This window comes from Leiobunum rupestre, chromosome 9 (assembly GCF_980474605.1).
Source record: "Leiobunum rupestre chromosome 9, qqLeiRupe1.1.hap1, whole genome shotgun sequence".
In the NCBI taxonomy this organism is placed as follows: Eukaryota; Metazoa; Arthropoda; class Arachnida; order Opiliones; family Sclerosomatidae; genus Leiobunum; species Leiobunum rupestre.
In genome coordinates this window covers 8,025,633-8,053,179 of record NC_143392.1, presented here as the reverse complement: position 1 = coordinate 8,053,179, position 27,547 = coordinate 8,025,633, and the positions used below count along the sequence as shown (strand labels likewise).

The 27,547-nt window shown below is 36.1% G+C and overlaps 4 protein-coding genes across 6 annotated transcripts in view; all 4 read left to right on the top strand.

Annotated features, from left to right (window-relative positions):
• Nucleotides 1–4,319, top strand: part of LOC149926421 (ATP-binding cassette sub-family C member 1-like) — a 16,351-nt gene extending 12,032 nt beyond the window's left edge. Inside the window, exons 6-10 of the mRNA XM_090157695.1 lie at nt 2,287–2,348; nt 3,019–3,123; nt 3,190–3,312; nt 4,206–4,265; nt 4,310–4,319. Of these exons, the coding sequence (XP_090013821.1) occupies nt 2,287–2,348; nt 3,019–3,123; nt 3,190–3,312; nt 4,206–4,265; nt 4,310–4,319 (360 nt within the window). The remainder of the gene's footprint in view (nt 1–2,286; nt 2,349–3,018; nt 3,124–3,189; nt 3,313–4,205; nt 4,266–4,309) is intronic.
• On the top strand, nt 4,255–24,303 carry LOC149926420 (multidrug resistance-associated protein 1-like). 3 transcript variants are annotated; one of them, XM_090158432.1, is made up of 10 exons: nt 4,255–4,380; nt 14,448–14,702; nt 17,385–17,588; nt 19,797–19,943; nt 20,488–20,581; nt 20,648–20,832; nt 21,091–21,267; nt 21,709–21,876; nt 22,350–22,564; nt 24,231–24,303. In XM_090158432.1, the coding sequence occupies exons 1-10, from the start codon at nt 4,324–4,326 to the stop codon at nt 24,268–24,270; spliced, it is 1,542 nt and encodes a 513-aa protein (XP_090014558.1). In that variant the 5' UTR covers nt 4,255–4,323; the 3' UTR covers nt 24,271–24,303. The 3 variants fall into 3 exon arrangements, with proteins under 3 accessions (XP_090014558.1, XP_090014559.1, XP_090014560.1); XM_090158433.1 differs by lacking the exon at nt 21,091–21,267; XM_090158434.1 differs by lacking the exon at nt 24,231–24,303 and having other exon boundaries at nt 22,390–22,498.
• On the top strand, nt 24,294–27,443 carry LOC149926419 (ATP-binding cassette sub-family C member 1-like). Its single transcript, XM_090158435.1, has 4 exons — nt 24,294–24,407; nt 24,849–25,016; nt 25,490–25,704; nt 27,371–27,443. The coding sequence occupies exons 1-4, from the start codon at nt 24,297–24,299 to the stop codon at nt 27,408–27,410; spliced, it is 534 nt and encodes a 177-aa protein (XP_090014561.1). The 5' UTR covers nt 24,294–24,296; the 3' UTR covers nt 27,411–27,443.
• The window catches only part of LOC149926418 (ATP-binding cassette sub-family C member 1-like), a 66,396-nt gene continuing 66,282 nt past the window's right edge, over nt 27,434–27,547 (top strand). Inside the window, exon 1 of the mRNA XM_090158428.1 lies at nt 27,434–27,547. Coding sequence (XP_090014554.1) covers nt 27,437–27,547 — 111 coding nt within the window. The 5' untranslated portion in view covers nt 27,434–27,436.

Genomic DNA, 27,547 nt, shown 5'->3' with positions numbered 1-27,547 from the left:
CGCTTTATGATTTATATTTTGTCAGACGAATCAAGCTTTAGTTATGGTGTTAATTAACACAAATATTACGACAAAGATGATTTAATAATAAAAAGTATCTACCCAGTCTTTTTTTAAATTTATCTTTTACGCCTTTCACGCAAATCATAAAAAATGTCTAAGCTTTTAAGTAGGGATATTGAACCCATTTATTGGTATTTAAGGAATAGGATAATATACAGGGTCTTTTTTTTGCTCGGAAAAGTGTTTTTTTTTTCAAAAACTATTTATAGTACCGATTTCAAATTTGGAAGGTCAATTCTCTATACCGGGGGACATCAGTTTGAAAAATTTGAGCGTTTTCGGTAATGTTTTTCACCAATTTTGAAAAATTATTTTTCGACCACTAGGTGCGAGATAAAAAATTTCTATTATAAAGTTGTAGGCCGTCATCGAAAACCCTTAAAAATTGTTCACTCGACGAAAAACAACTTATTTATCAGTGAAAATTCGAGCTTGAAAAATTTACAAGTTGGTGAAGCCAAATTACGATTGTTTGAAACGATAATTGAAAAGGGAACAAGTCTAATACAAACGTAGTAGAGTTTTCACACTTGAAAAAATGTACACGTTTGGTTTTTAAATGCAGATATTTTATTCACATAAATTTTTACAAAACATTTTCAATAATATCACCATTGGCTGCAACACAGGTTTGTGCGCGGACAATTAAGTTCTCAAACGCTTTCTCTACCATTTCTGGTGTGACGTCTCGGCAAGCACTGATTATTCGTCTAATGAGTTCCTCCCTAGTTTCAATGGGCGTGGCGTATACCTTTGCTTTAACGAATCCCCAGAGAAAATAATCCAGCGGTGTTAGGTCAGGTGACCTGGCTGGCCAATGCACTGGACCATTTCTCCCTATCCACCTTTCAGGAAACTCGTTGTTGAGGTGCTCAGTTACTTGCCGGGAAAAATGCGGAGGGGCGCCATCTTGCTGAAACCACAACTCACGTCTTTCAGCCAATGGAAGGTCGTCGATTGCGTCACTCAGTTCGTTCTGTAGAAAATGTAAATACCTTTGGCCGTTGAGGTTCGTCGGCAGGAAAAAGGGACCAATCAAACGGTTTCCAACAAGTCCAACCCAAACATTGACCCGTTCAAATTGAACCTGGTGATGATATTCAAAACCCCAATGTGGGTTGATGTCAGACCAAAGATGGCTGTTTTGATGATTAAAGGGCCCATCTCTAGAAAATGACGCTTCGTCGGAGAACAAAACATGGCGCAAAAATTGTCTATCTTCTTGGACAGCATTTAGTAACCAGTTGCTAAATTCATAACGTCTTTGATGGTCTCCGTCAATTAGTCCTTGGTGGAGCGTAGCTCTGTATGGGTGATAGCGATTCTTACGAAGAATTTTCCACACACGATTTGCAGAACAACCCAAATCAGCAGCGGCGTTAGCGCAACTGTGACGAGGATATGCCACAAAGTACGCGAGTACATTGTTCTCGAAGTCTAAATCCGGTTGACCCAATCCGCGAAACCTAGGTTGCAAGTGACCAAATTGATTGAAATCGTGAATTGCTCGTCTTACTGTATTTACAGATGGTGCTCCATTTGGATGTCTTACTGCGAAGATTTCAGTCACTCTTCTAAGGTTTTGCGCTGCTTCTCCATAGTAAATGGCAACTATCTCGGTACGCTCAGCTACTGAATAACGAGGCATTGTTCGAAATATTATCAAACACTGATAATAATCTCCCAAAGTTTTCCTTTAAATACCCAATGCATGTTTAGGATTGACCTATAGCCTCGTGTTTTTTAAATCCGGTCGTTTTTTTAACCAAAGTTTCAACTGGATTAGGTAATTCGGTTTCAATTATCGTTTCAAACAATCGTAATTTGGCTTCACCAACTTGTAAATTTTTCAAGCTCGAATTTTCACTGATAAATAAATTGTTTTTCGTTTAGTGAACAATTTTTAAGGGTTTTCGATGACGGCCTACAACTTTATAATAGAAATTTTTTATCTCGCACCTAGTGGTCGAAAAATAATTTTTCAAAATTGGTGAAAAACATTACCGAAAACGCTCAAATTTCTCAAACTGATGTCCCCCGGTATAGAGAATTGACCTTCCAAATTTGAAATCGGTACTATAAATAGTTTTTGAAAAAAAACACTTTTCCGAGCAAAAAAAAAGACCCTGTATATTTTAGATTATTAATATATTATTAAATATTAAATTATTCTCTATCATTATTTTAGTTTCAGAATAATTCAGTTCTATTTTCCTGTTTTAGCGTGATTCCCCGGAAGAGGACGCGTCAATATTTTCAAAGCTAGTCTTTCATTGGATGAATGGGTGAGTCCTTTCAGACACAATATCACCATAGACGAAGAACGGGTAAAACCCGTTCTTAGTTTATGATATCACACAGTATTCACGACAGTGAAGAGTAAAGGTATTCGTACCCGGAACTTTCAGGACGTTTTCCGAAAAATTCGGATTATAATATCTCCGTAACAATTTGGAATTTTATAACTAAAGTAAAAAGCATCACCGATTTTAGTCGAAATCTAACGTAGCACAGTCGCATCACTTATTTGAGCGGTGCTGCGAGCCACACCGGGTGCCACCTCGACACTTATTATAGTTATTTCTGTTCGTTTGAGTGTTTATTTTTGTATATAAACACAATTACTACTTTCCAAAATGAATACTGAAAGTGCTATTTTTAAAATCTATATTTATCAGTGATATATCGTCATTAGCCGAAATAGTAATTATTAACAAATAAAAAGCAACAGTAGAAACTATCCCGGTCGTTTTATGGTCTGACCCATCTGGTAAATATGGCTCGAGGGGGGGGGGGACGGATGACCTGGACATGGGTTTCCGCACCAGGTGACGCTGTATCTAGTGATGCCATTTTCGTAGTAGTTTTTTACAAGAAAGATGATTTTTGTGTCAACAACTATTTAGTTTTAAAGACTTTTTGTGTTTTCGTCACATTTTTATTCCTTAAATGCAGAGTAATTTCGCAAATCTCAAATAAAAGTTTGGAAAATTCTGAGATTTTCAAGTGGTGGATTTCGGAACCTACGGAATTGTCAAGTAGAAAAATAACAACCGATAGGTATGGTTTCTTTCGTATATATTTATTTATTCATACTATACAATTTTGAACATTAATCTTTTTCAGTGAATCGGAATTTTCAACTTTGTTAAGAATTCTTCTGAAAAAGGATCTCTTTTATTTTCTTTGGGGCTTATGTATTCATATTTTTTCCGACCTCTTATACACAAGTGAACTCTTAATTCCGTTGTAAGTAAAATTTTCTAACACAAGAAAGTAGCTTCTGAAAATTTTAGATGAAAAGTTTTTCAGGTAAGCCATGGTATAGTGTGAGTTAATTTTATTTGGCTAGTTTTGAGTTTGAAATTGAACTAAACGTTTTGCTGCAGTTCAGCTGGTCCATCATTTCTACAAGAAAACGAGAACCACCGTTGGTAAAAAGAATAACAACGTGCTGGGAAACTAAAATATATTTATTTATTAAGTTCGACATTTTTGTGACCACAAATGGCATAGCGGGAAATTCTTGAAATTTCTGATTGTCATTAGACCTGAAATTACATATTTGAAACAATATAATACGTTTTTGACTAGTTTTTTCGTAATTTATAAAATTAAGTTAACATTTCTTTTCCATTGTCCATTAGGCCATTGAATATTTCAATGTGTCTGAATGTGAACACGCCACTGGCTGTTATTTCTAATGTTTCAATCTGGTTTAACATCGCACCACAAGTTATGAAGTCGCTTTATTTTTGTCTACATTCCGTTCATATCTTTTCTTTCATTGGTTGTATTATAACTTAAATTCGTTAAATTTGCTAGCCTTATTTTTCGTTAATAAGAAAAACTGGTCGAATAGTTTTATTTGATCAGCGGTAAGTGGCAAATTTAACATTAAGCTACTGATCTTGACAGTGATTTGTGATGTGTTTTACAAAAAATATTGTAAGCTTAATCAAAATAATGAATGGCTCATCAAATTTAAGTGGGGTAATCTTCTGAGAATTTTTACAATTGTTACAAGTAAGAAAGGTTTTATGCTTCTGAATTTGGGCCCGCCAACTGAAATATTTTGTCATATCTGAATTATCATCGGATAATTATATTATTTAAATAATACCATGAATTATACGTTTCAGTTTAATAACCGATTTTGCGGAGAAAAATGATCCACTTTGGAAAGGAATTTTCTACACTTTGCTTTATTTTGTAATTGAGTTTTCGCTAAGTATCGGTCATGAAGTTTTCTCTAAAAGGATGCTTCGTGTTAAGCTTCGTATGAAAACAATTCTGAACACAGCTTTATATAAAAAGGTAAAAAGTTTACTTTTACGTTAATTCCCATATCCTCCCTTCACTGTGGCAATCGCGATGGATATTTTCGTTCGTCAGAGAGTTGTTATTAACGTCAATACGTTTAAAAACTAGCATATCTACTTCAAAGATGGGCACTATCATATCTTTTTTGAATCTGATACTTTTTTTTATAGATTTAAGAAATTTTCTTTAAAATTTTATCAATTTTGATATGATTTTTAATACAAAAAATTCTTTACAAAGAAAAATTGATTTTGAAAGGTTTCAGAATACCGCAAAAAAATTGATTGATTTGTGATTTCGCATATTTATCGTTACGAAAATTTGATTTTAATGGGATAGGACACGTGTCGACATCTATTGAAAAAAAATTTAAATGATATTCATTTTTACAGGTCAAGTAAAATTTTATTTGAAGGTGATAGAGGTCGCCATCTACCGAAAACAATTTAAACGAGATTAATTTTTGTAGGTTAGGTGAAACTGAATTTTTGATAGTTTCGAAAAACTAAGTTAAATTGAATTGATTTGAATTTAATATAAATCTTCGGCTCTCGGTCAAAAAGTTGATTGCTAACAGTCTTTTTCATTTTCCTGCTTACGTAAAAGGGGGGGGGCGGTAAACCGTTGTTTTTAGTTCCACATCTATATACAGGGTCTTTTTTTTTGCTCGGAAAAGTGTTTTTTTTCAAAAACTATTTATAGTACCGATTTCAAATTTGGAAGGTCAATTCTCTATACCGGGGGACATCAGTTTGAGAAATTTGAGCGTTTTCGGTAATGTTTTTCACCCAATTTTGAAAAATTATTTTTCGACCACTAGGTGCGAGATAAAAAATTTCTATTATAAAGTTGTAGGCCGTCATCGAAAACCCTTAAAAATTGTTCACTCGACGAAAAACAACTTATTTATCAGTGAAAATTCGAGCTTGAAAAATTTACAAGTTGGTGAAGCCAAATTACGATTGTTTGAAACGATAATTGAAAAGGGAACAACTCTAATACAAACGTAGTAGAGTTTTCACACTTGAAAAAATGTACACGTTTGGTTTTTAAATGCAGATATTTTATTCACATAAATTCAAAACATTTTCAATAATATCACCATTGGCTGCAACACAGGTTTGTGCGCGGACAATTAAGTTCTCAAACGCTTTCTCTACCATTTCTGGTGTGACGTCTCGGCAAGCACTGATTATTCGTCTAATGAGTTCCTCCCTAGTTTCAATGGGCGTGGCGTATACCTTTGCTTTAACGAATCCCCAGAGAAAATAATCCAGCGGTGTTAGGTCAGGTGACCTTGCTGGCCAATGCACTGGACCATTTCTCCCTATCCACCTTTCAGGAAACTCGTTGTTGAGGTGCTCAGTTACTTGCCGGGAAAAATGCGGAGGGGCGCCATCTTGCTGAAACCACAACTGACGTCTTTCAGCCAATGGAAGGTCGTCGATTGCGTCACTCAGTTCGTTCTGTAGAAAATGTAAATACCTTTGGCCGTTGAGGTTCGTCGGCAGGAAAAAGGGACCAATCAAACGGTTTCCAACAAGTCCAACCCAAACATTGACCCGTTCAAATTGAACCTGGTGATGATATTCAAAACCCCAATGTGGGTTGATGTCAGACCAAAGATGGCTGTTTTGATGATTAAAGGGCCCATCTCTAGAAAATGACGCTTCGTCGGAGAACAAAACATGGCGCAAAAATTGTCTATCTTCTTGGACAGCATTTAGTAACCAGTTGCTAAATTCATAACGTCTTTGATGGTCTCCGTCAATTAGTCCTTGGTGGAGCGTAGCTCTGTATGGGTGATAGCGATTCTTACGAAGAATTTTCCACACACGATTTGCAGAACAACCCAAATCAGCAGCGGCGTTAGCGCAACTGTGACGAGGATATGCCACAAAGTACGCGAGTACATTGTTCTCGAAGTCTAAATCCGGTTGACCCAATCCGCGAAACCTAGGTTGCAAGTGACCAAATTGATTGAAATCGTGAATTGCTCGTCTTACTGTATTTACAGATGGTGCTCCATTTGGATGTCTTTCTGCGAAGATTTCAGTCACTCTTCTAAGGTTTTGCGCTGCTTCTCCATAGTAAATGGCAACTATCTCGGTACGCTCAGCTACTGAATAACGAGGCATTGTTCGAAATATTATCAAACACTGATAATAATCTCCCAAAGTTTTCCTTTAAATACCCAATGCATGTTTAGGATTGACCTATAGCCTCGTGTTTTTTAAATCCGGTCGTTTTTTTAACCAAAGTTTCAACTGGATTAGGTAATTCGGTTTCAATTATCGTTTCAAACAATCGTAATTTGGCTTCACCAACTTGTAAATTTTTCAAGCTCGAATTTTCACTGATAAATAAATTGTTTTTCGTCGAGTGAACAATTTTTAAGGGTTTTCGATGACGGCCTACAACTTTATAATAGAAATTTTTTATCTCGCACCTAGTGGTCGAAAAATAATTTTTCAAAATTGGTGAAAAACATTACCGAAAACGCTCAAATTTCTCAAACTGATGTCCCCCGGTATAGAGAATTGACCTTCCAAATTTGAAATCGGTACTATAAATAGTTTTTGAAAAAAAACACTTTTCCGAGCAAAAAAAAAGACCCTGTATATATACTAGCTGAGAAGCCCGGCCTCCGGCCGTGCTTTCAGCTAGTTGAGTAAATTGGGGTTTAGTAAACGGGAACAAAATGCACTTTACTTTAAATATGCAAATTAAATTATTTTTTAAATAGTAAATAGGCATTTTTAAATTGCAAACGTTAATAGTGCAGAATATCATATCTTGTAATATTAACATATATTTGATTTCTTTGATTAGTTTAAGATGTAATTATGATAAAGCGTTTTTGTACACAAAATGTTTAGTGTCTCCGTTTGGAGTAAGTATGTACAGGTCATTTGCAGCTCCAACTCTTGAGCACGCCACATAAAGCATGGGTTTTCCGCAGTTTTAACTTTTAAGGGACTGTCCTTGCGCTTTATTAATTGTCATTGCGAAGCTAAGATTGATTGGAAATTGCGGGCGTTTAAAATTAAATGTCATATCGGTTGGTATTATGGGTATGCGTGGAATGAATACGGCCCGGGCAAAGGTGTCTGCGTGACACAGATAGAGAGGGGAGGGGAGGGTGGATGAGAAAAGAGAACGAACGCGAGCGAAAAGGGTCGAAGGTCGTGCCATGCAGCAGCTAAGTGAGGCAATTAGAGCCAGAGAGATAAACTCCCGTCTCTCTTAATACCCGCGTCTCTTGACAGCGTGAGGTCAGGGGTTTCGGTCTTGCGGTCACCGGTTATTGGTCCCGTGGTCAAAAACTACGAAGGTTAGCAATCTCAAGACGCCCCTATAACCTGACGGCAGGGGCCACAATGCTACAGGCCAAATTTTGTGCGAATCGGACAATTATCTTCGGCGTGCATAGAAGGTAACAAACCAATATATATGTATATATATATGTATATATATATATATATATATATGTATTTATATATAAATATATACAAACATCAGATTTTATATATATAGATATACAAACATCAGATTTTATATATAGATCAGATTTTATATATATATAGATATACAATCATGATGATTGTATATTTATATAGATAGAGTGGGACTATTGTTTTCGTTAGAATGTTGTGAAGTGTCGTAGTAGTCGTCGTCGTCGTCCACCTTTGAAACACCTTCCATATCTTTTGAACGGGGTGACATAACCCCGCCGTTTTTTCTAAGAATGCTTAATATGGTTGCCACTATCTGCACAACCAAGTTTCACGGGTTAAATTTAGTTAGCGGCGCTTTCCCAGCCCCTTCTATCCGACCCCCCTTAGACACTTCTAAAAAAAATACGCAGTCTTACAATTTTGGATACGATTGACTTTTAAATTTCGTTTCAGTTTTAATCTATATAACCGCTATACCTCTACAATGTGCGGTTGTGGGCGTTGATTTACGCACGCTGATTATTACCCAACTGAGTGACTTAAAAATTTAATTTCTTTTTTAAATTACGTATTTACTTTAGCTCTAATGGTTTGCCAGGTTTCGGTGCCCTAGAAAAATTAGGGGCCCTTGGGCGCCGCATAAACCACATTGCCGCTGACGTTCGTTTTTGCCTTACTTATCGAAGCCGCGTATGGCCAGAAGAAAAAAATAAGTGTGACACTTAGAGTGCGTGATTTACGTATCGAAGCCGCGTATGGCCAGAAGTAACAAATAAGTGTGACACTTACTTATCGAAGCCGTTTTTGGCCAGAAGTAACAAATAAGTGTGACACTTGCTTAACGGAGCCGTGCATGGCCAGAAGTAACAAACAAGTGTGACAATTACTTATCGAAGCCGTGTATGGCCAGAAGTAATAAATAAGTGTGGCACTTACTTAACGGAGCCGTGTATGGCCAACGCTATTCGCGTGTGATTTGAGGTACAACTTTGAAACTTGATGTAGTTATTAGGATGGACATTGCGGATATTTTACCAGACTTAATTTTTATGTAACCAAGGCTTAGCTGGTTTTGGCCTATTTTTTACGTTATTCGCGTGCGATTTGAGGTATAACTTTGAAATTGGATTTAGCTATAAGGATGGGCATTGCGGATATTTTACCAGACTTAAATTTAATTTAACCAAGGCTTAGCTTGTTGTGGCCTAATTTTAACGCTGTTCGCGTGCGATTTGAGGTATAATTTTGAAACTTGATGTAGTTATTAGGACGGGCATTGCGGATATTTTACCAAGCTTAATATTAATTTAACCAAGGCTTAGCTTGTTTTGGCCTAATTTTAACGCTATTCACGTGCGATTTGAAACTTGATGTAGTTATTTGGATGGGTATTGCGGATATTTTACCAGACTTAATTTTAAATTAACGAAGGATTAGCATTTTTACGCAGTCTTATCATTTTGGATCCGATTGACTTTTAAATTCCGTTTCATTTTTAATCTATATTACTGCTATACCTCTTCATTGTGTGCACGTTTCAGCTCTGTGAGGTAAACAGGGGGCGCAACAGCCCCCCTTTTCCGATTTTGAGCGTTGATTTACGCAGAGTACGAAAGTTCCCAAAAATCTCCCGGGTAAAGCGTTATTAATAGATAAGTTCCTATTGGATTTGAGATACTGAACCCAAACTTAGAAAACAGATAAAGAAGCTTACGTCTCACGCTATACTTAACCCTTTTGACAAACGCCAAGGCTTAGAGAAAAATGAATAATTTTCGTAGTTCCTATTGGATTTGAAATATGGGGCTTCAACTTCGAATATAGGTAAAGGTGGTTACGTTTGGCACTATGCTTAACCATATTAACACGCGCCAAGGCTTATAGATCCTACACGAATTTTCTTCGTAGTTTGGACCGGATTTGAGATACGGGGCTCAAACGTTTAATACAGTTACGAAGCTGAAGTCTGACCCTATGTTTAACTCTTTTAACCCGCGCCAAGGGTTAGTGAGCGTATGCGAATTTTCTTCGTAGTTCCTATTGGATTTGAGATACGGAGCTCAAACTTAGAATACAGATAAAGAAGCTTACGTCTGACGTTTTGCTTAAACGTTTTGACACGCGCCAAGGCTTAGAGAATAATTAATTAATTCATCCATGTGGAACTAATATTACGGCCTTGGCCGACTTGTTTTATACGGCAGTTCGTCCATGCTTCCTCTAAAACATGTCTTTTGACGAGAGTCACGTGATTTCGCGTGCAATGAAATATTTTTGGCATGTATAAAGCACGGCCAACTTTGATGACGCGCTGTTCGCGCTTAAGCGCATCATCGATGTTGGCCGTGGGCAAAGTAAAACTAAAACTAAAACCAAAACCGTAGTTCACATTATTCCGGTGGATTAGGGATTAGGGTTGTAAATTTCTATTTAAGGTATTCGGAGAAAAAAGTGCCTATTTGATTTTGATTTGATATATAAACTTAAGTGACTTAAGTGAAAAATTGATTGGAATTTAATAGAGGTACCTTGTAAAGATTTTTGAAAGAAACAAAATTGATCTTGTAGAAAGTACTCATTTGATTTTGATTTGATATATAGACTTAACCATTAGATAAAAATTGATAGGAATTTGATAGTGGTGTTTACTCAAAATTTTTGAAAGGTAAAAATCTATTGGATAAAAAGTACTCATTTTTGATTTTCATTTGATATTTACACTTTTTGGGATATTGACATAAAAATTGATCGTATAGTGATAGTGCGCTATATGAAAATTTTTAAAGGAAAGAAAATTGATAAAGAAAAGTTACTCATCTAAGATTTTATATTGATATTTAAATGTTGGGGGGTTTTAAAAAAAATTGATCGGGATAGTGATAGTGGTACCATCTTAATGATTTTGAGAGGTAAAAAGATAGATAGGAAAAACAAGTGCCCATCTTTGATCTACTTTAACTACAAACCTTTGTGAGAGGAGTGCGTCGCTTCTTTTTTTATATAAACGAGATTTGGATGACACATTTTGGTTTCAAAGTGATGGTGAATTAAATGGCGGTTTTTGGTCTTAAAGTTTATTTCTAAAAATGAGACAAATGTTAAACCCAAGGCTAATCAGCATCGGAATAAACGTATCCGTAGTTTGGTCGAAATCGGTTAAGAAATATGCCATGTATACATTAAACGTTGCTACGTTATTATCGTAGGCAACGCATTAAATCAAGGATAATACAAGAGAGGATACGAAATGAATGGCGTTTCTTGAAAAAGGGGGGAAAAGTTTTGATCCTGGCAAAACAGCTTTGTAGCGCCCTCGCTCCACCACAATACAAAGCAGCCCCGCGTGGCTTTATCACAAGGATCCTTTATAACAACAATCGCAAGCCAGCCCACGCTTTCAGTCAGGAATTTATTAACATTAAGCAAGACGTGGATCAAATTCAAAGTGATCACAGTTAATTTAAGCTATAACTTAACAAAAACCTTCTAAGGCGCAGCAACAAAAGATTTTGTTGGGTTTTGGTATGGGAGAAAGTTTAGATTTATCGTAATTTTTACCTCTCTGAGGGGACAAACTCCAATAGGAGGGGTATTACCTTCACTGTGTCTGTTGGTGTGTGGGTGTGTGTGTCTGTCTATCCGGTCTGCGAACGCGTTCGAATTTTCGGAGCAAAGTGAAATCGCAGCGTACGCAGTTTCTTGTAATCGCTGCGTTCGCAGTTTTTTGGAATTAGGGAAATGGTTTTTCCAAAAGCACCCTCTTTGGTCATTGGGTTTATTATAATTTTCTTTTGCGAATTGTGAGTGCACGTGAATAAACTTCGACGTTTGGTACGGACCGAGTGCTGAGGGTTACGGTAAACGTCTCAATGGCAGGGTTTCCACCAAATGTTCACGGTATACGTCTTATTATCATTTTGCGAGAGTATCGGGCGGGAATTGAACCCGAGCCCTCCTGTATGACAGGAGAGTGTTCTACCACAGAACCACCATACATAATATGGTTCATTGGAAATTATAAACTCACCTTAGCGGAAGAGTATATTAATACTTTTTAAAGTCAACATTTTTTACGTATGAAATTTTAAAGGTCAAATCTTGTTTTAGCGCAGTCAGCAGAGATAAGATGGTTAAAGGGTAGAGCCCGTGGGTGGTCCACTTAGTTAGTTTTTTGTAATTTATTTACGGATTTTCTTATCGACTTAGATATAGTTGTATTAATGTGGTGGCGTTGGTTTTACGTTTATTGATATACGAGCTGTCGTTTAGTCAAGTGGCTTTCTGTGCTTTGTTAATGGTAAGGTTTTTGCTTCTTGTTAATACATTTGGTGTGGATATTTCGATATCTACGATTCCTAATGCAGTCATTGATTTCTTGGGTGTGCGAGTTATTATATGATATTGGAAATTGGACGGCATTGGTCTTTTTTACGCGGTATGTGTCACAACGTCAACAGGAAGTCTACGAGTCGTCCACTACCAGATGTCGAATATAGCTATTCTACGGTATCTTCATCAAGGGCGAGTGTTGAAATAACAGAGCGTTAAAGATGCGGCAAGTATTTCGTAAATGAGAAAATACAAATACCCTCTGTACATATTTCTTTCATTAAAATTTGCTTCGTATTATATTTAACTGATAAACTTGTTCTGTAAATAGGGTTAAATTCAATTGTGCAATGTTTTAGTACGTCTAACTCGCTGTTGTAACTACTTAATTTATATTATTCTGAATAAATTAAACTCGGTTGTTACGTCTCAATTATTTTAATTATAATTAAAATTTTATACCAGGCGAGATTGAACCGGGATTACATTTTTAGTAAACTCTGAATTGCGGAGATATATATTTAAGGATCATCTCGAGAAATTAATACCACTAGGGACGATTCTTCCGAGGAGAGGTATATTTTGGCTTGCCAACTTGTTACACTCACTATACACGCTGTATTTTCCCATTTTCAAATTCAAAATAGCTAAAATAAAAACTTTTGAAGTGAACCCGCTTGGCATAGGCCTAAGCCGAATCTCAAGCTCTCACCGTGTAGCGAGTCACGGCGTTTTTAGGGTTGCCGCGGTTCAGTTAAGAACCGGAACCGAACCGAGAACCGACTAAGTGGAACCGGAACCGAACCAACCAAGACAAATTGGAACCGGAACCGAACCAAAAAATAGTAGGAACCGAACCGAACCAAGAAGCGAAATTATGGGAACTCATTTTCGGACCCTGGCCGAGCAGAATGTCAAAAACGTTACTTCCTAAAATGCATAGGTGGCATAGTTCCGGCATAGTTCGATTTCCTACCGTAAACGTTGCTACTATAGCAAGTAAACCAAGGAGCGGAATCACTATTTATAAGGCATTGTCGTTTTGAATCAGGCATAGCTTTTTGTCGAGATTCGTAGGGAAAGAATACATTCCACGCCCGACTTTACCTGGTGCGTAAGGCTTGGTGCTGTCCTCTAGGTTGCGTTATAGATGGCCCATAGCAATTTTTAGGATGGGGTTGGGGGCGCCGCGCTCCCGGCGCTCGAGCGAAGTAAGTGCGCGTCGCCGTCAGGCGACATTACTCGGCGAAGACTTCGATCCCCCTCGGAATCGCGCGCCAAGTCCGGCGAATCCAAACCGCCACGTTTCTCGTGGGCCGATGTCGCATCGGTCGATATTAGGGAGCTATGCCAGAGAATACATATATAAAATACGAAAAGTTATGTCAGAGCAATGCCGATCTGCAAAAAGAGCTATGCCTGATACAAAACAACAATACCTTATAAATAGTGATTCCGCTCCCTGGTTTACTTTCTATAGTAGCAATGTTTACGGTAGGAAATCGACCTATGCCGGAATTATGCCAACTATACCACCTATGCATTTTGGGGAGTATCGAAAACTAAAAGTAAAACCAGCTCGTGCAGGCCCGCGAAGCTTTTTTCGCTTATTTCCACATATTTGGAAATAACATAGAACACGCGGCGAAATAAAAACTAAAAGTTGGGACAAAACGAAGTGATTTCTAATTAAAACGGTTTTTCCTTCCAACTGAGACAATAGTTTAATAGTCCTTGTCACTTGTCACTGTTGTCAGGGGTTTATTTATTATTTTTCGCGGCTTTTTCAAAAGTTATAGTATTCGAAAAGTATTCGGTTCTTAGGTTCGGTCCTGTTCGGTTCTCCTTTGTTCCGGTTCGGTTCTACATGGAACGGGAACCGAACTGAAGTGGCTTCGGTTTCCATTTCTTGGAACCAGAACCGGAACCGAACCGAAATACCAGGTTCGGTTCCGGTTCTGGTTCTAAACGGCAACCTTAGGAGTTTTGCCTCTAGATGGCAACAGCTAGCGTTTTACAAGGATGCGGTCCCCACTTTTCAAGCCAGCCCATCCAGCCGTTGTGGGACACTCCTGTCACGAGCAAGGTATACGAGTTCACCTCAAAATTTCGTATCCTCTCTGGTATTATCCTTGATTAATTGCAAACAAATAAAGAGACATGTAAATATTTATATATCCATATCCAAAAGAAGTCGCGGCAGTAGCTTGAAATTATTATTTGTAAATATATTAAGTTGGCATAAATTGATCACAAGTACTACTATATTTGTAGGCTCTCCAACTATCCGGCACAGCGAAATGCAAATGCTCAAGCGGAGAACTGCTGAGCCTCGTTTCCGTGGATGTTCAGCGTGTAACAAACGCGTTTTCTCAACTGCATTACATCATATCACTTCCTTTTCAATTCACGCTGGTCTCTTACTTTGCTTATGTTGCCATGGGAGTTTACGGCTTGTACGTAATGGCTTTCAACTTCATTGGCATTATCTTCATTTGCATTTTGATGAAAATGAAAAAGAATTTTGAAGTACGTATCTTTCTAGCCACGGGCACAGCGCGCGATAAATTTAATTTTAATGCCTGTTTATGCCAAGCAGCTCATACGAGCCTTAGATAACAAATAGTATTAGTCAGGGTGTTTTATTTTTTGATAAAACAGGAGACACGAGAACGATGCAGTACGCGTAGATTGCGGTCCTTAGTATTTTTACCGGAGCTGTAGTCTACTCCAATCACATTTTCTTCTTCGTGTGTTCTGGTTTTTCACAATCTTGAACATAAAATGGTTTACAAGTCAGAACTAATAGCCAACCCACTTCGTTTTGCGAAACCGAATCGGATTTCGTCGCAACTGGTTTTGGACACACGATTACTGAAATCGGTTTATCACTTTCTATTTTTTGATTTAAAATGTCGTGTAACCGTGGCGTCTGTGCCGTTAAAAGAGTTGCCAGATGCACGATCCAGATAGTATTTGTACGATTATTGAAGCCTCGGTACGATATACAATCCGAAGACTGGATCGTACGGCAAAAATACTATCATACGATAAAATTCAATCCAAAGTACGATCCGTGTAAAAACTGTTATATTTCGAACGAAAAACTTAATATATTTCTAAAAATTTCGGTGACAATTCATCTTAATCAAAGATTATCTCCCAGATTCCGGACTCCCACTTCCAAACACGCTCTCGCGGTTTGTTGGGGGAGTTATTATTGTCGCCACGAATCGGAAATATTTCCAAAATATTTTATCACGTGCTAAAGTAGACGACATAAAAGGTTTAACTGCTTCTTATTATCTTTAAATCACTTTTGGGCTTAATTGACTTGTTTTCAGCCGAAATGTTAAGTTGCCGAGTTGTTTTCAGCCGTACGATCCTTCTTGATCTAGTACCTTCCAAATCCAAACTCGATACGATAATCTAACGCTTAAAATCTGGCAACCCTGGCCGTTACCCAAATATTTAAAAATATTAAAGACATAACGCGACAATCCGTATACAATGCGTTTTCTCACTGCGTCAATTACGAAATAACAATTGCACGTTTTAAGGTTCAAATTAAGGTCACTTATAAAAACATCAGCGGAACATTAAAGGGAGAGGCATAGCTGCACCGTGAGGCCATGGATGGACAGAAATACGAAAGGACTGTTAGTTTAGGGTATACATATCAAACTGAGATAGAGGCACTAATGGATATAACAGACCCCATGAGCCATATATTTCTGTTATATTATATCGATGTCATAAAAGCGATATCACCGAATGCATTGTTGTTTCTTTAAAAGTAGAATAGGCATAAATACTTATGGGATTATTCTGTTTGGGTGGTTTCATGAAACTACTTCCTAAGTACGCTCTACCTACAAGTCGTAACAGACCGTTATTTATTATATTTTTTTGATACAAACGTATGGTGACGGACAGAGACCTTAGACCGTTATGTTATTGGTCAACTATTCCAGTCTATGTTATATACGATTGCCAATCTTAATTCTACAAACTACCGAAACGAATATAAATAGTTTGTTGCGAAGTCTTTGTTTCATAAATTTAAAATTTTATGTTTCAAAAGTTAATTCAGTTTTGAAATTATAATTATCCCTCGAATTATCCAACTTTGGTTACCAATTTTTCATTTACAGGTGTTGGCTGGTGTATTTTAATTTATTTAGCAATCATAAATCTTACGGCTCGTAAAATTTCTTGAATTAGCCAAAAAGTGTTTAGTTTTTTTGGATTAATCAGCGTCGTGGAACATCATAAACATATCTCTGACACTACACGTACCGAGGAGCTGATCACTTGGCGTAATCGGTGTACAAGCCTGTAGCTTTGACTGTACTAAAATGATTACGTAAGTGAGTACAGATTTAGCACTACCAAAGGCTGTACTCATTTTTGTACTCCCGTAATCGGTGTACAGAATTTTAGGAAGTGGTTAGCCCCTCGACACGTACTGATATGCCTTCCACCATAACAACTTGAAGAATAGTGTTTACACTCCAAATAGTCTACGAATAATTTCATCGATATAAATTACAGACAACTACGAATATTCTATTTTAGAAATTGTAACATTTAAGCAACAATAATTACACTATATTCTGGTTACTTATCAACGAAGAAACAAGTTAAAAGCTATTCTAGGTTTTCTAACCTAAAATGACGAAATAATTGCCCTGAATTTAAACTATTATTTGATTAATTTAGGGTTGTTATTTTTAATTATGCAGACAATTTAGTGAATTTAAGGTGTTGCTTTGATTTTCTTTGATGCTCCTATTTAATATTTCACCATGTTGTCAGTTTATTGGATATCTGAGGTTACGAACGACATTTAGCCAAAAAGCCGTCTTCCCCTTTTAACTATCATCTGGTTGATTCATAATTGTCATCCGCTACCTAAGCCTAATGTTTACAAGTGTTTAATTACTCTTACTGAGTCTCACAACCAGGCTGTAAATTTGGCCTAATATTAGTCTTTATTTCTTAATATTTCTATAATAAGGTATAAAAGTCTAACAAATATGGGATAATTTAAATATTTGAGAAGATTTGGAAAGAAATAATTCCTAATCTGTTGCTTCCAATCTCTTAATTGTTTTGGAATATTTTTTACTCTTAACGAAATCTACGAATTATCTATAATTTATCTATGAAAAGCACAAAGCCTTTACAAAATCTGATTTTCATTTGTAGGTTAGTTTTATGAAGGTAATGGTTCAAAGAGTGAAGAAAATGAGTGACATTTTGAACGGAATGAAAGTGTTGAAACTCTACGGATGGGATATGTCTTTCGAGAAGCACATTGAACAGATCAAATCGCGAGAAAATACGATTTTACGAAAGTTAGCCATTTTAAACTCCTTGTCTACAACGATTTGGCTTGGCCTAGCTTTTCCGGTAAGAATAAGCATTTTTTTTAGCATGCCTTATTTTCTTTGCAAATTAAACAAGATGTCACGGACATTTGAGAACACGCAACTTATTTCATTTTCTTTCTATCTCTAACTGCTGCCTGGGACAACCAGACTACTTCTGAGTGCAAATATGTCTATTAAAATCAGTTAATGTAGCATTCACATTGTTAGTTAAAGTGAATGTTTACTACGCTACCATGCCTTTTAAAGTCTGATATCTAATATCCCAAGATAGATGGTGCATGTGTATAAATATTTAATTGGTACAAAATTCAAATATAACAAAAGCACGTACGCGGCCTTTGGGGACCTACGAATTTACTATAAAGTCTATTGATACAATTTTAGATTTTGTTTTGCACCAACAAATGGGTGCAGTCATTTTCAATAAAGCATGCCTATCTACAAAGATTTATAAACGTTTTTTAGTAGGAAGTGTATTTTTGCCCCTAGTTTCGGCCATAGATTAGCCATTTCATTTATTTGGGTTAGTATTTTGTAGATCTAACCAGAAGGTGGATTTCTAGTAATAAGTTAAGGAAACTTAAGTAAATAGAAAATATTTTCATACATTCATGGGTGTTTTAAGAAAAATTTCGTAATTAAAGTTAATTTTAAAAAGAATGAAGATTTCAAGGCAACTTCATCCAAATCACAGAAATGGCCAAATAAAATAATAATCAGCTAGGCCATTACCCAAGTCAGATAGTTAGCGACTTTTAATGGATTTATATCAGGTTGCCGGGTTGCAATGCGTAGTTGGGTGGTGGCAAGGCCCTCAATAGTTGATTTTATAAAATAAAAAGTGTTCTTGCTCAGCTTGTTGAAATATTGCTCTTACGTCACAAGACCCAGTTTTATAAGTATGTTCTAGGCTAGTTAATCAGCTAGGCTCATACCTTAGGCCTAAGCCATCAAGTGACTTTTAAAGCCATTAACTCAGGTACAATGCGTTGGAAGTGGTGGCAAGCCCTTCATGCCACGCAAGCCAACAGCTCCCTACACTAACTATTAACGTTAACCTCCACAAGCAATTTGCAAGCGTGCTAGAAAAACCTACAATCCTCTGGCGACTGTAGCGCGCGCTCGTCGACTTGAAAAAGTCAGAGACTGTGACGTAAGAGAACCACTTACAAGGAGACTACCCGAGGTGGTTATCACCGATTTTGTTGAAACTCGGGGGTTATATAGACCTTATGGTAGAATGAAAATTGGCAAAGGGAAAAGTTGCAATGGGCTTTAGTTTTCCTATGGCAACCGAAAATGTTTTTGATCTCTCCAATTAAAAAAGCATGGGATTTTCTCGGTTACCCAAATTTTGTTAAAATTTAACCAAAATTGATCAATTTTACCCAAAATAGGACAAATTCATCTTTTTGGGTAAGTTTTGAAAATTTAATTTTTTCAAATTTTCTAAGTAATTAAGTACCCTGTGAAACCGAGAAAATCCCATGCTTTTTTAAATGGAGTTTTTTGGTTTTGAGAGATCAAAAACATTTTCGGTTGCCATGGGAAAACTAAAGCCCTTTGCAACTTTTCCCTTTGGCAATTTTCATACTACCATAAGGTCTACCTAACCCCCGAGTTTCAACAAAATCGGTGATAACCACCTCAAGTAGTCTCCTTGTTAGACAAGAAGGCCACGTTACTTTATAAAAAGAACTATTCACGCGAGCCAACAGCTCCCTACCTACACATACTATAACCTCAACAAGTTTTTATTTCTAACTCTGACGTTTCTTTTCTTATTAATTGATGTATCATTTACTATTTTAAACGAAACGAGGCGGCTACATCTACGTGATTTTGATTCGCACGATTTACAAATTAAGAATTTGTGTAAACAAATTTCCGTTATTTACGATATTTAAAAAAAGCCAAAGTTCATGGAAATCTAAAAAGTGTCCCCATAATATGAAAAAAATTACAAAATGACAGATTGCCTAAAATTTACCAAAAATCTCAAACAATATCTAAAACTACCATAAATTTAAAAAATTTGAAAACATTTATAGTTATGGGTTTTTGTAAAATAAGCCTTTTTAAAGCTTATGTTTCATAAAGTCAAAAGTGTTATTAACGGATGAATTGTTTGGAGGGCAGACAAGAAGGTCAAATTTAAATGAAATTGAAAGTAGGGGCCAGCTTTGAAAGTTATTAACATTTTTTTTTACGTATAATGATCTCTTAGGGATTTATTTTATCATTGGCGATGTTCACGAAAAGCAAAACCGTTGGAGTAATATCATCCAAAACCATTTTCTTTGCGTACAGGATATTCTCCCAGAGTCGCGTGCTTTTTAAGTTCTTGCCTTCTGCTGTCAATTCTCTTATTTTGGTATGTTATTTTAAATATCTTCAATTTTAATAAAAAAATTAAATATAATATAATAATAACTTTTTTTGGACTAGGCATGCAATATAGTGTAGTGTAGTGTCATGTTGGAAATGGGTGGGGGTGTGTGGAAACTGGTCTTGCACCTTTAAGGAAGCTAAGTGTATGTTATGAAAATAGTTGATCAAACTTCAATCAAAAATTCGACCGTACAGACCATCATCAAAAGGTCATAAAATTTGAGCAAATAATATTTGAAACAAATTATTTGATCAAATAATATTGGATCATATTTTGATGGTGGTGTGGCATATTCGTTAGTGGTTTAAAGGAACATTATGAATGTTGTAACTAAATTTAGACATTGTTTTTAAGACTTTGATAGATTCGGAAATTTAAAACGTCACTTAAAAGATCATAGAATTTATATATATTTTTACGGGAACCATTTTTATTATTATCCTCGGAAAACTTAGCAAAATGTTTTTGTATAATATAATAATGATTACGGCCAAATGAATAAACAATGAATATAAGTATTTTACAGGCTAAAGTTTCTCTCGAAAGAATAAGAGATATGTTGAAAAATAAAGAAATGGAAAACTACGTCGACTCTAGTCCTGGAAATTCAACGGATGAAGGTTATCTTTAACACGTTTCAAAATACACGCGGTTCTAAATATGAAAACTGTTTGTTCGAATTTCAGTAATTTCTCTGTCTGATGCATCATTTTCTTGGGAGGAAATTTTACCGACCATTCAACATATTAATTTTACAGTCACAAAAGGAAAATTTGTGGCAGTTATTGGAGAAGTAGGGTGCGGAAAGTCATCTTTGCTAAGTGCTCTTTTGGGAAATATGGAAAAACTCAAAGGGACAGTAACAGTTCAGGTAAATAACTATAGTTGCTACATTCGACATTATGAGCAATTTCCAGCTAAGTTATATATCACAAGATATAAGAATCCATTACTTTTAAAATTATTTTGACTTAAAAAAGTGGAACTTTTCAACTACTGTCTGAAATAGTCATAAAGTAAGTAGATGTCGAAAGAATTTGTAATATTTCTTCCCACTTGATAAACCATTTTTGGATGACAAAGTTGATGTAAAAGATAAGGCTTTATGATTAATTCATTGCTATTACAGGGTTCAATTGCTTATGTTCCGCAATTGCCTTGGATTTTGAATGCTTCGGCAAAGGAGAACATAATTATGGAAGAAACATTCGATCCAATCCGTTATCAGACTGTTGTAGACGGTTGCGCTCTCTCGCAGGATTTTAAAATTTTACCCGCAAACGAAGAAACGGAAATTGGAGAAAAGGTAATTAATACATTATCAGAAATAAACTTATTCTTGCTTAGAGGTTAACGGCCCTGTTAATTGAGAATCGGCTAAAAGCACTACATTGGTTATAACTTACATCGTAAATTTGGAAACAAGACCATAACGAGACTACTAGTCGTAAAAAACCTCTCAAACCCCTATGGGATTCCTAACATTTCAACTATTTAACATGTCAACATTTCAAGTTATTTTTTGTTTAATTTATTTAGAAAATCCTTAAATTAAAATAGATAAAATAATTAATACCAGCGGCCGTAAAACTCTCGGGATAGCGCAGTTGAGAAAAAGCAACAAGGATAGCAGCGAAAGCTAAAGGGTTAGCTCGGATAATTGGCATCTATTTCCGTTCATGTTCAGTCGCATCACGTGGAAATGATGTTAATTAAATAATATCCTTATTCATGATTTTTCTTTCAGGGAATAAACTTGAGCGGAGGCCAGAAACAGCGCGTGAGCTTGGCCAGAGCAGTGTACTTGAACGCCGATGTTTACTTGTTGGACGATCCTCTGGGCGCGGTTGACTCGCATGTCGGGAAACACATTTTCCAGAACATCATTGGTCCCCAGGGAATGCTCAATGATAAAGTAAACATTTCAATAAAACTGTACTGTTTTGAACTTTAATCACACTGAAAAGCACTAGCATTTGGACCCCAGCTCTGACCTTGAAACTTAATGGCAAAAAGTATTCCATTGATGAGGTCTGAAACATCTAAACTATAATATGAATAATTAATCATTAAATACTTGTAAATTAGTTATTATCATTTTTTTATTATAAGTATTCATAACTTATATTTTTTGTAACGTCTGCTTTTTAAATCGTTTAAATTCACATTTATTTATAATACGTTAATTGAAACACATTTATAACTTAGTTGAAACAAATCTATGTTAACAGACGGTTAAAAAATGCAATACGGCTTGGCCCTCCACCCTCATAAAAATTGTGAATTTAAATAAAAATTAAATGATATGAATCCACCACTGCTGAACTTTTAATGTAAGAAGTTTCTAAATTACATCTAGTATAATTTTTTTCAATTATTAAAATTTAGACTCGAATTCTCGTGACTCACAATATTGGGTTCTTGGCAGATGTGGATGAGATATTCTTCATGAAAAACGGCCAGATCATCGAGAGAGGTTCTTGCGATGAACTTCTCGCCAGAAATGGTCCGTTTAAAGATTTCTTCTTGAGTCATAATAATTTAATGGATGACGCAACTTCTATAAATACTAAATATCCTTCATCCATGAGGTGCATTCAAAGGTAAAAGATCTTTTTAAACCATAATAAATCCATTATTCTTGGTTTCTTAAAATGATACGTCCCTTCAGTTGAAGTATTGTGCACGAAATGGTGACGTCACGAAAGAAGGGTTATAAAAATCTATTCTCCTTTTCATTCCCCTAAGAATCCAAAATCGTCATCACTAAGGGCGCGTCAAAATTCTAAGAATTCTTCCCTTGATAGTGAGAATTCTCACTTCTCAAAATCTTGACGGTCCTTCTCACAGGAAGTGACGTAATCTCTTCTCAAAAATGGCAGCTAATATTCTAGTCAGTTTGCTTGATGCTAAAGAAAATAAACATAATGATATTTTGGTGGACGAAAATTAATTTCAGAGAATACCGAATGGTAAATTAATTTCCGATGAAATATCTCCTTTTAAATTATAAATCAAATGTTTTCTCCCTTTATATATTGTGTAAAAATTATATTTATTATCAAAGGCTTTGTTTTGAATGTTCGTGGCATTCTCGTAAGCCGCCATCTTTTGAAGAATCTTTTTACAATTGACGCTTTTTAGCGAGTTCTCACGGAGATAAAAATTTTCACGAAGAGCTCTTCTCAAGAGAAGAATTCCTTCTTACTTCTTAGAATTTTGACGCGCCCTAGGCAAAACATTTTCCGTTTCTGGATTTCTAGTCTAGCTAAAGAAGTCAACTGCAATCTATACTTAAGCCTAACCAAGTCAACCAGTTGGGGTGGTGAAGTGCTTAGAACTTCCGCTTCACAGAAAAAGGAGCGGGGTTCCATCCCAGCTATTGGCACTGGGTGAAAACACGGAACAATTTGTTGAAATAGTTTGCCCTCGAGTACTTCGGTTTCCTTTTTTCCTATGACCTGGTTAAGGTTAATGGTAAGTGTAAGTGTATGGAGCTAAGAAGGGCTTGCCAATACAATCCTACGCATTGTAAGCCAGCCTTGCCTGATAATTAATTTTTATTCTAATAACTGATCTTTATTGAACAAATAATAACTAGGTTGGGTTGCGCAAGGTTTTCCTAGAGGCAAGTTTAATTTTTCCTGAAAAAAAAAACATGATGGCGACTCGCAACGACACTTTGGTCTAATACATTTTTTTTGCGTCGCGGAGTTCTTACAAATTTTGTAACGCAAACGGTTTAAGAGTAATAACGTGAAATCCGTTCAAATTTTAATCGCCAAGAAGCGGGAGGGGGGTCCACTAAGTTGGGCAAATGACTATCTTCTTAGCACCCGATTCAAAAATAATTGAATGGCGACGAGGGTTTTCTAAGTCTAATCGACCGACGTATCGTTTGATTTTGTAATGCAAACGGTTCGAGAGTAATCAAACGAACGAACGGCGGCGGCGGCGGACTACACTGTACGTGAACCTAATACAATACGATCCCTATATACATAGGGATTGTGTGTAAAAATGGATGCCAGCTTTTGGTCAAGTTTCGAAATAATAATTTTAACAAACTTTTCTCTAAGAACCCATTACTTTTAAAATTATTTTGACTTACAAAAAGTGGCACTCTTCAACTACTAAAAAATGTCTGAAATAGTCATAAATTTAGTATCGAATGCATATGGAATATTTCTTCCCACTTGATAAACCATTTTTGGATGACAAAGTTGATGTAAAAGATAAGGCTTTATGATTAATTCATTGCTATTACAGGGTTCAATTGCTTATGTTCCGCAATTGCCTTGGATTTTGAATGCTTCGGCAAAGGAGAACATAATTATGGAAGAAACATTCGATCCAATCCGTTATCAGACTGTTGTAGACGGTTGCGCTCTCTCGCAGGATTTTAAAATTTTACCCGCAAACGAAGAAACGGAAATTGGAGAAAAGGTAATTAATACATTATCAGAAATAAACTTATTCTTGCTTAGAGGTTAACGGCCCTGTTAATTGAGAATCGGCTAAAAGCACTACATTGGTTATAACTTACATCGTAAATTTGGAAACAAGACCATAACGAGACTACTAGTCGTAAAAAACCTCTCAAACCCCTATGGGATTCCTAACATTTCAACTATTTAACATGTCAACATTTCAAGTTATTTTTTGTTTAATTTATTTAGAAAATCCTTAAATTAAAATAGATAAAATAATTAATACCAGCGGCCGTAAAACTCTCGGGATAGCGCAGTTGAGAAAAAGCAACAAGGATAGCAGCGAAAGCTAAAGGGTTAGCTCGGATAATTGGCATCTATTTCCGTTCATGTTCAGTCGCATCACGTGGAAATGATGTTAATTAAATAATATCCTTATTCATGATTTTTCTTTCAGGGAATAAACTTGAGCGGAGGCCAGAAACAGCGCGTGAGCTTGGCCAGAGCAGTGTACTTGAACGCCGATGTTTACTTGTTGGACGATCCTCTGGGCGCGGTTGACTCGCATGTCGGGAAACACATTTTCCAGAACATCATTGGTCCCCAGGGAATGCTCAATGATAAAGTAAACATTTCAATAAAACTGTACTGTTTTGAACTTTAATCACACTGAAAAGCACTAGCATTTGGACCCCAGCTCTGACCTTGAAACTTAATGGCAAAAAGTATTCCATTGATGAGGTCTGAAACATCTAAACTATAATATGAATAATTAATCATTAAATACTTGTAAATTAGTTATTATCATTTTTTTATTATAAGTATTCATAACTTATATTTTTTGTAACGTCTGCTTTTTAAATCGTTTAAATTCACATTTATTTATAATACGTTAATTGAAACACATTTATAACTTAGTTGAAACAAATCTATGTTAACAGACGGTTAAAAAATGCAATACGGCTTGGCCCTCCACCCTCATAAAAATTGTGAATTTAAATAAAAATTAAATGATATGAATCCACCACTGCTGAACTTTTAATGTAAGAAGTTTCTAAATTACATCTAGTATAATTTTTTTCAATTATTAAAATTTAGACTCGAATTCTCGTGACTCACAATATTGGGTTCTTGGCAGATGTGGATGAGATATTCTTCATGAAAAACGGCCAGATCATCGAGAGAGGTTCTTGCGATGAACTTCTCGCCAGAAATGGTCCGTTTAAAGATTTCTTCTTGAGTCATAATAATTTAATGGATGACGCAACTTCTATAAATACTAAATATCCTTCATCCATGAGGTGCATTCAAAGGTAAAAGATCTTTTTAAACCATAATAAATCCATTATTCTTGGTTTCTTAAAATGATACGTCCCTTCAGTTGAAGTATTGTGCACGAAATGGTGACGTCACGAAAGAAGGGTTATAAAAATCTATTCTCCTTTTCATTCCCCTAAGAATCCAAAATCGTCATCACTAAGGGCGCGTCAAAATTCTAAGAATTCTTCCCTTGATAGTGAGAATTCTCACTTCTCAAAATCTTGACGGTCCTTCTCACAGGAAGTGACGTAATCTCTTCTCAAAAATGGCAGCTAATATTCTAGTCAGTTTGCTTGATGCTAAAGAAAATAAACATAATGATATTTTGGTGGACGAAAATTAATTTCAGAGAATACCGAATGGTAAATTAATTTCCGATGAAATATCTCCTTTTAAATTATAAATCAAATGTTTTCTCCCTTTATATATTGTGTAAAAATTATATTTATTATCAAAGGCTTTGTTTTGAATGTTCGTGGCATTCTCGTAAGCCGCCATCTTTTGAAGAATCTTTTTACAATTGACGCTTTTTAGCGAGTTCTCACGGAGATAAAAATTTTCACGAAGAGCTCTTCTCAAGAGAAGAATTCCTTCTTACTTCTTAGAATTTTGACGCGCCCTAGGCAAAACATTTTCCGTTTCTGGATTTCTAGTCTAGCTAAAGAAGTCAACTGCAATCTATACTTAAGCCTAACCAAGTCAACCAGTTGGGGTGGTGAAGTGCTTAGAACTTCCGCTTCACAGAAAAAGGAGCGGGGTTCCATCCCAGCTATTGGCACTGGGTGAAAACACGGAACAATTTGTTGAAATAGTTTGCCCTCGAGTACTTCGGTTTCCTTTTTTCCTATGACCTGGTTAAGGTTAATGGTAAGTGTAAGTGTATGGAGCTAAGAAGGGCTTGCCAATACAATCCTACGCATTGTAAGCCAGCCTTGCCTGATAATTAATTTTTATTCTAATAACTGATCTTTATTGAACAAATAATAACTAGGTTGGGTTGCGCAAGGTTTTCCTAGAGGCAAGTTTAATTTTTCCTGAAAAAAAAAACATGATGGCGACTCGCAACGACACTTTGGTCTAATACATTTTTTTTGCGTCGCGGAGTTCTTACAAATTTTGTAACGCAAACGGTTTAAGAGTAATAACGTGAAATCCGTTCAAATTTTAATCGCCAAGAAGCGGGAGGGGGGTCCACTAAGTTGGGCAAATGACTAACTTCTTAGCACCCGATTCAAAAATAATTGAATGGCGACGAGGGTTTTCTAAGTCTAATCGACCGACGTATCGTTTGATTTTGTAATGCAAACGGTTCGAGAGTAATCAAACGAACGAACGGCGGCGGCGGCGGACTACACTGTACGTGAACCTAATACAATACGATCCCTATATACATAGGGATTGTGTGTAAAAATGGATGCCAGCTTTTGGTCAAGTTTCGAAATAATAATTTTAACAAACTTTTCTCTAAGAACCCATTACTTTTAAAATTATTTTGACTTACAAAAAGTGGCACTCTTCAACTACTAAAAAATGTCTGAAATAGTCATAAATTTAGTATCGAATGCATATGGAATATTTCTTCCCACTTGATAAACCATTTTTGGATGACAAAGTTGATGTAAAAGATAAGGCTTTATGATTAATTCATTGCTATTACAGGGTTCAATTGCTTATGTTCCGCAATTGCCTTGGATTTTGAATGCTTCGGCAAAGGAGAACATAATTATGGAAGAAACATTCGATCCAATCCGTTATCAGACTGTTGTAGACGGTTGCGCTCTCTCGCAGGATTTTAAAATTTTACCCGCAAACGAAGAAACGGAAATTGGAGAAAAG

Coding starts and splice junctions, on each gene's coding strand:
- LOC149926420 (XM_090158432.1), top strand. CDS start 4,324: ATGCTTCGTGTTAAGCTTCGTATGAAAACAATTCTGAACACAGCTTTA. Junction 14,703..17,384: donor AAATGAAAAAGAATTTTGAA/GTACGTATCTTT, acceptor TTTCATTTGTAG/GTTAGTTTTATGAAGGTAAT. Junction 19,944..20,487: donor CTGTCAATTCTCTTATTTTG/GTATGTTATTTT, acceptor AGTATTTTACAG/GCTAAAGTTTCTCTCGAAAG.
- LOC149926419 (XM_090158435.1), top strand. CDS start 24,297: ATGGAAGAAACATTCGATCCAATCCGTTATCAGACTGTTGTAGACGGT. Junction 24,408..24,848: donor AAACGGAAATTGGAGAAAAG/GTAATTAATACA, acceptor TTTTTCTTTCAG/GGAATAAACTTGAGCGGAGG. Junction 25,017..25,489: donor AGGGAATGCTCAATGATAAA/GTAAACATTTCA, acceptor ATTAAAATTTAG/ACTCGAATTCTCGTGACTCA.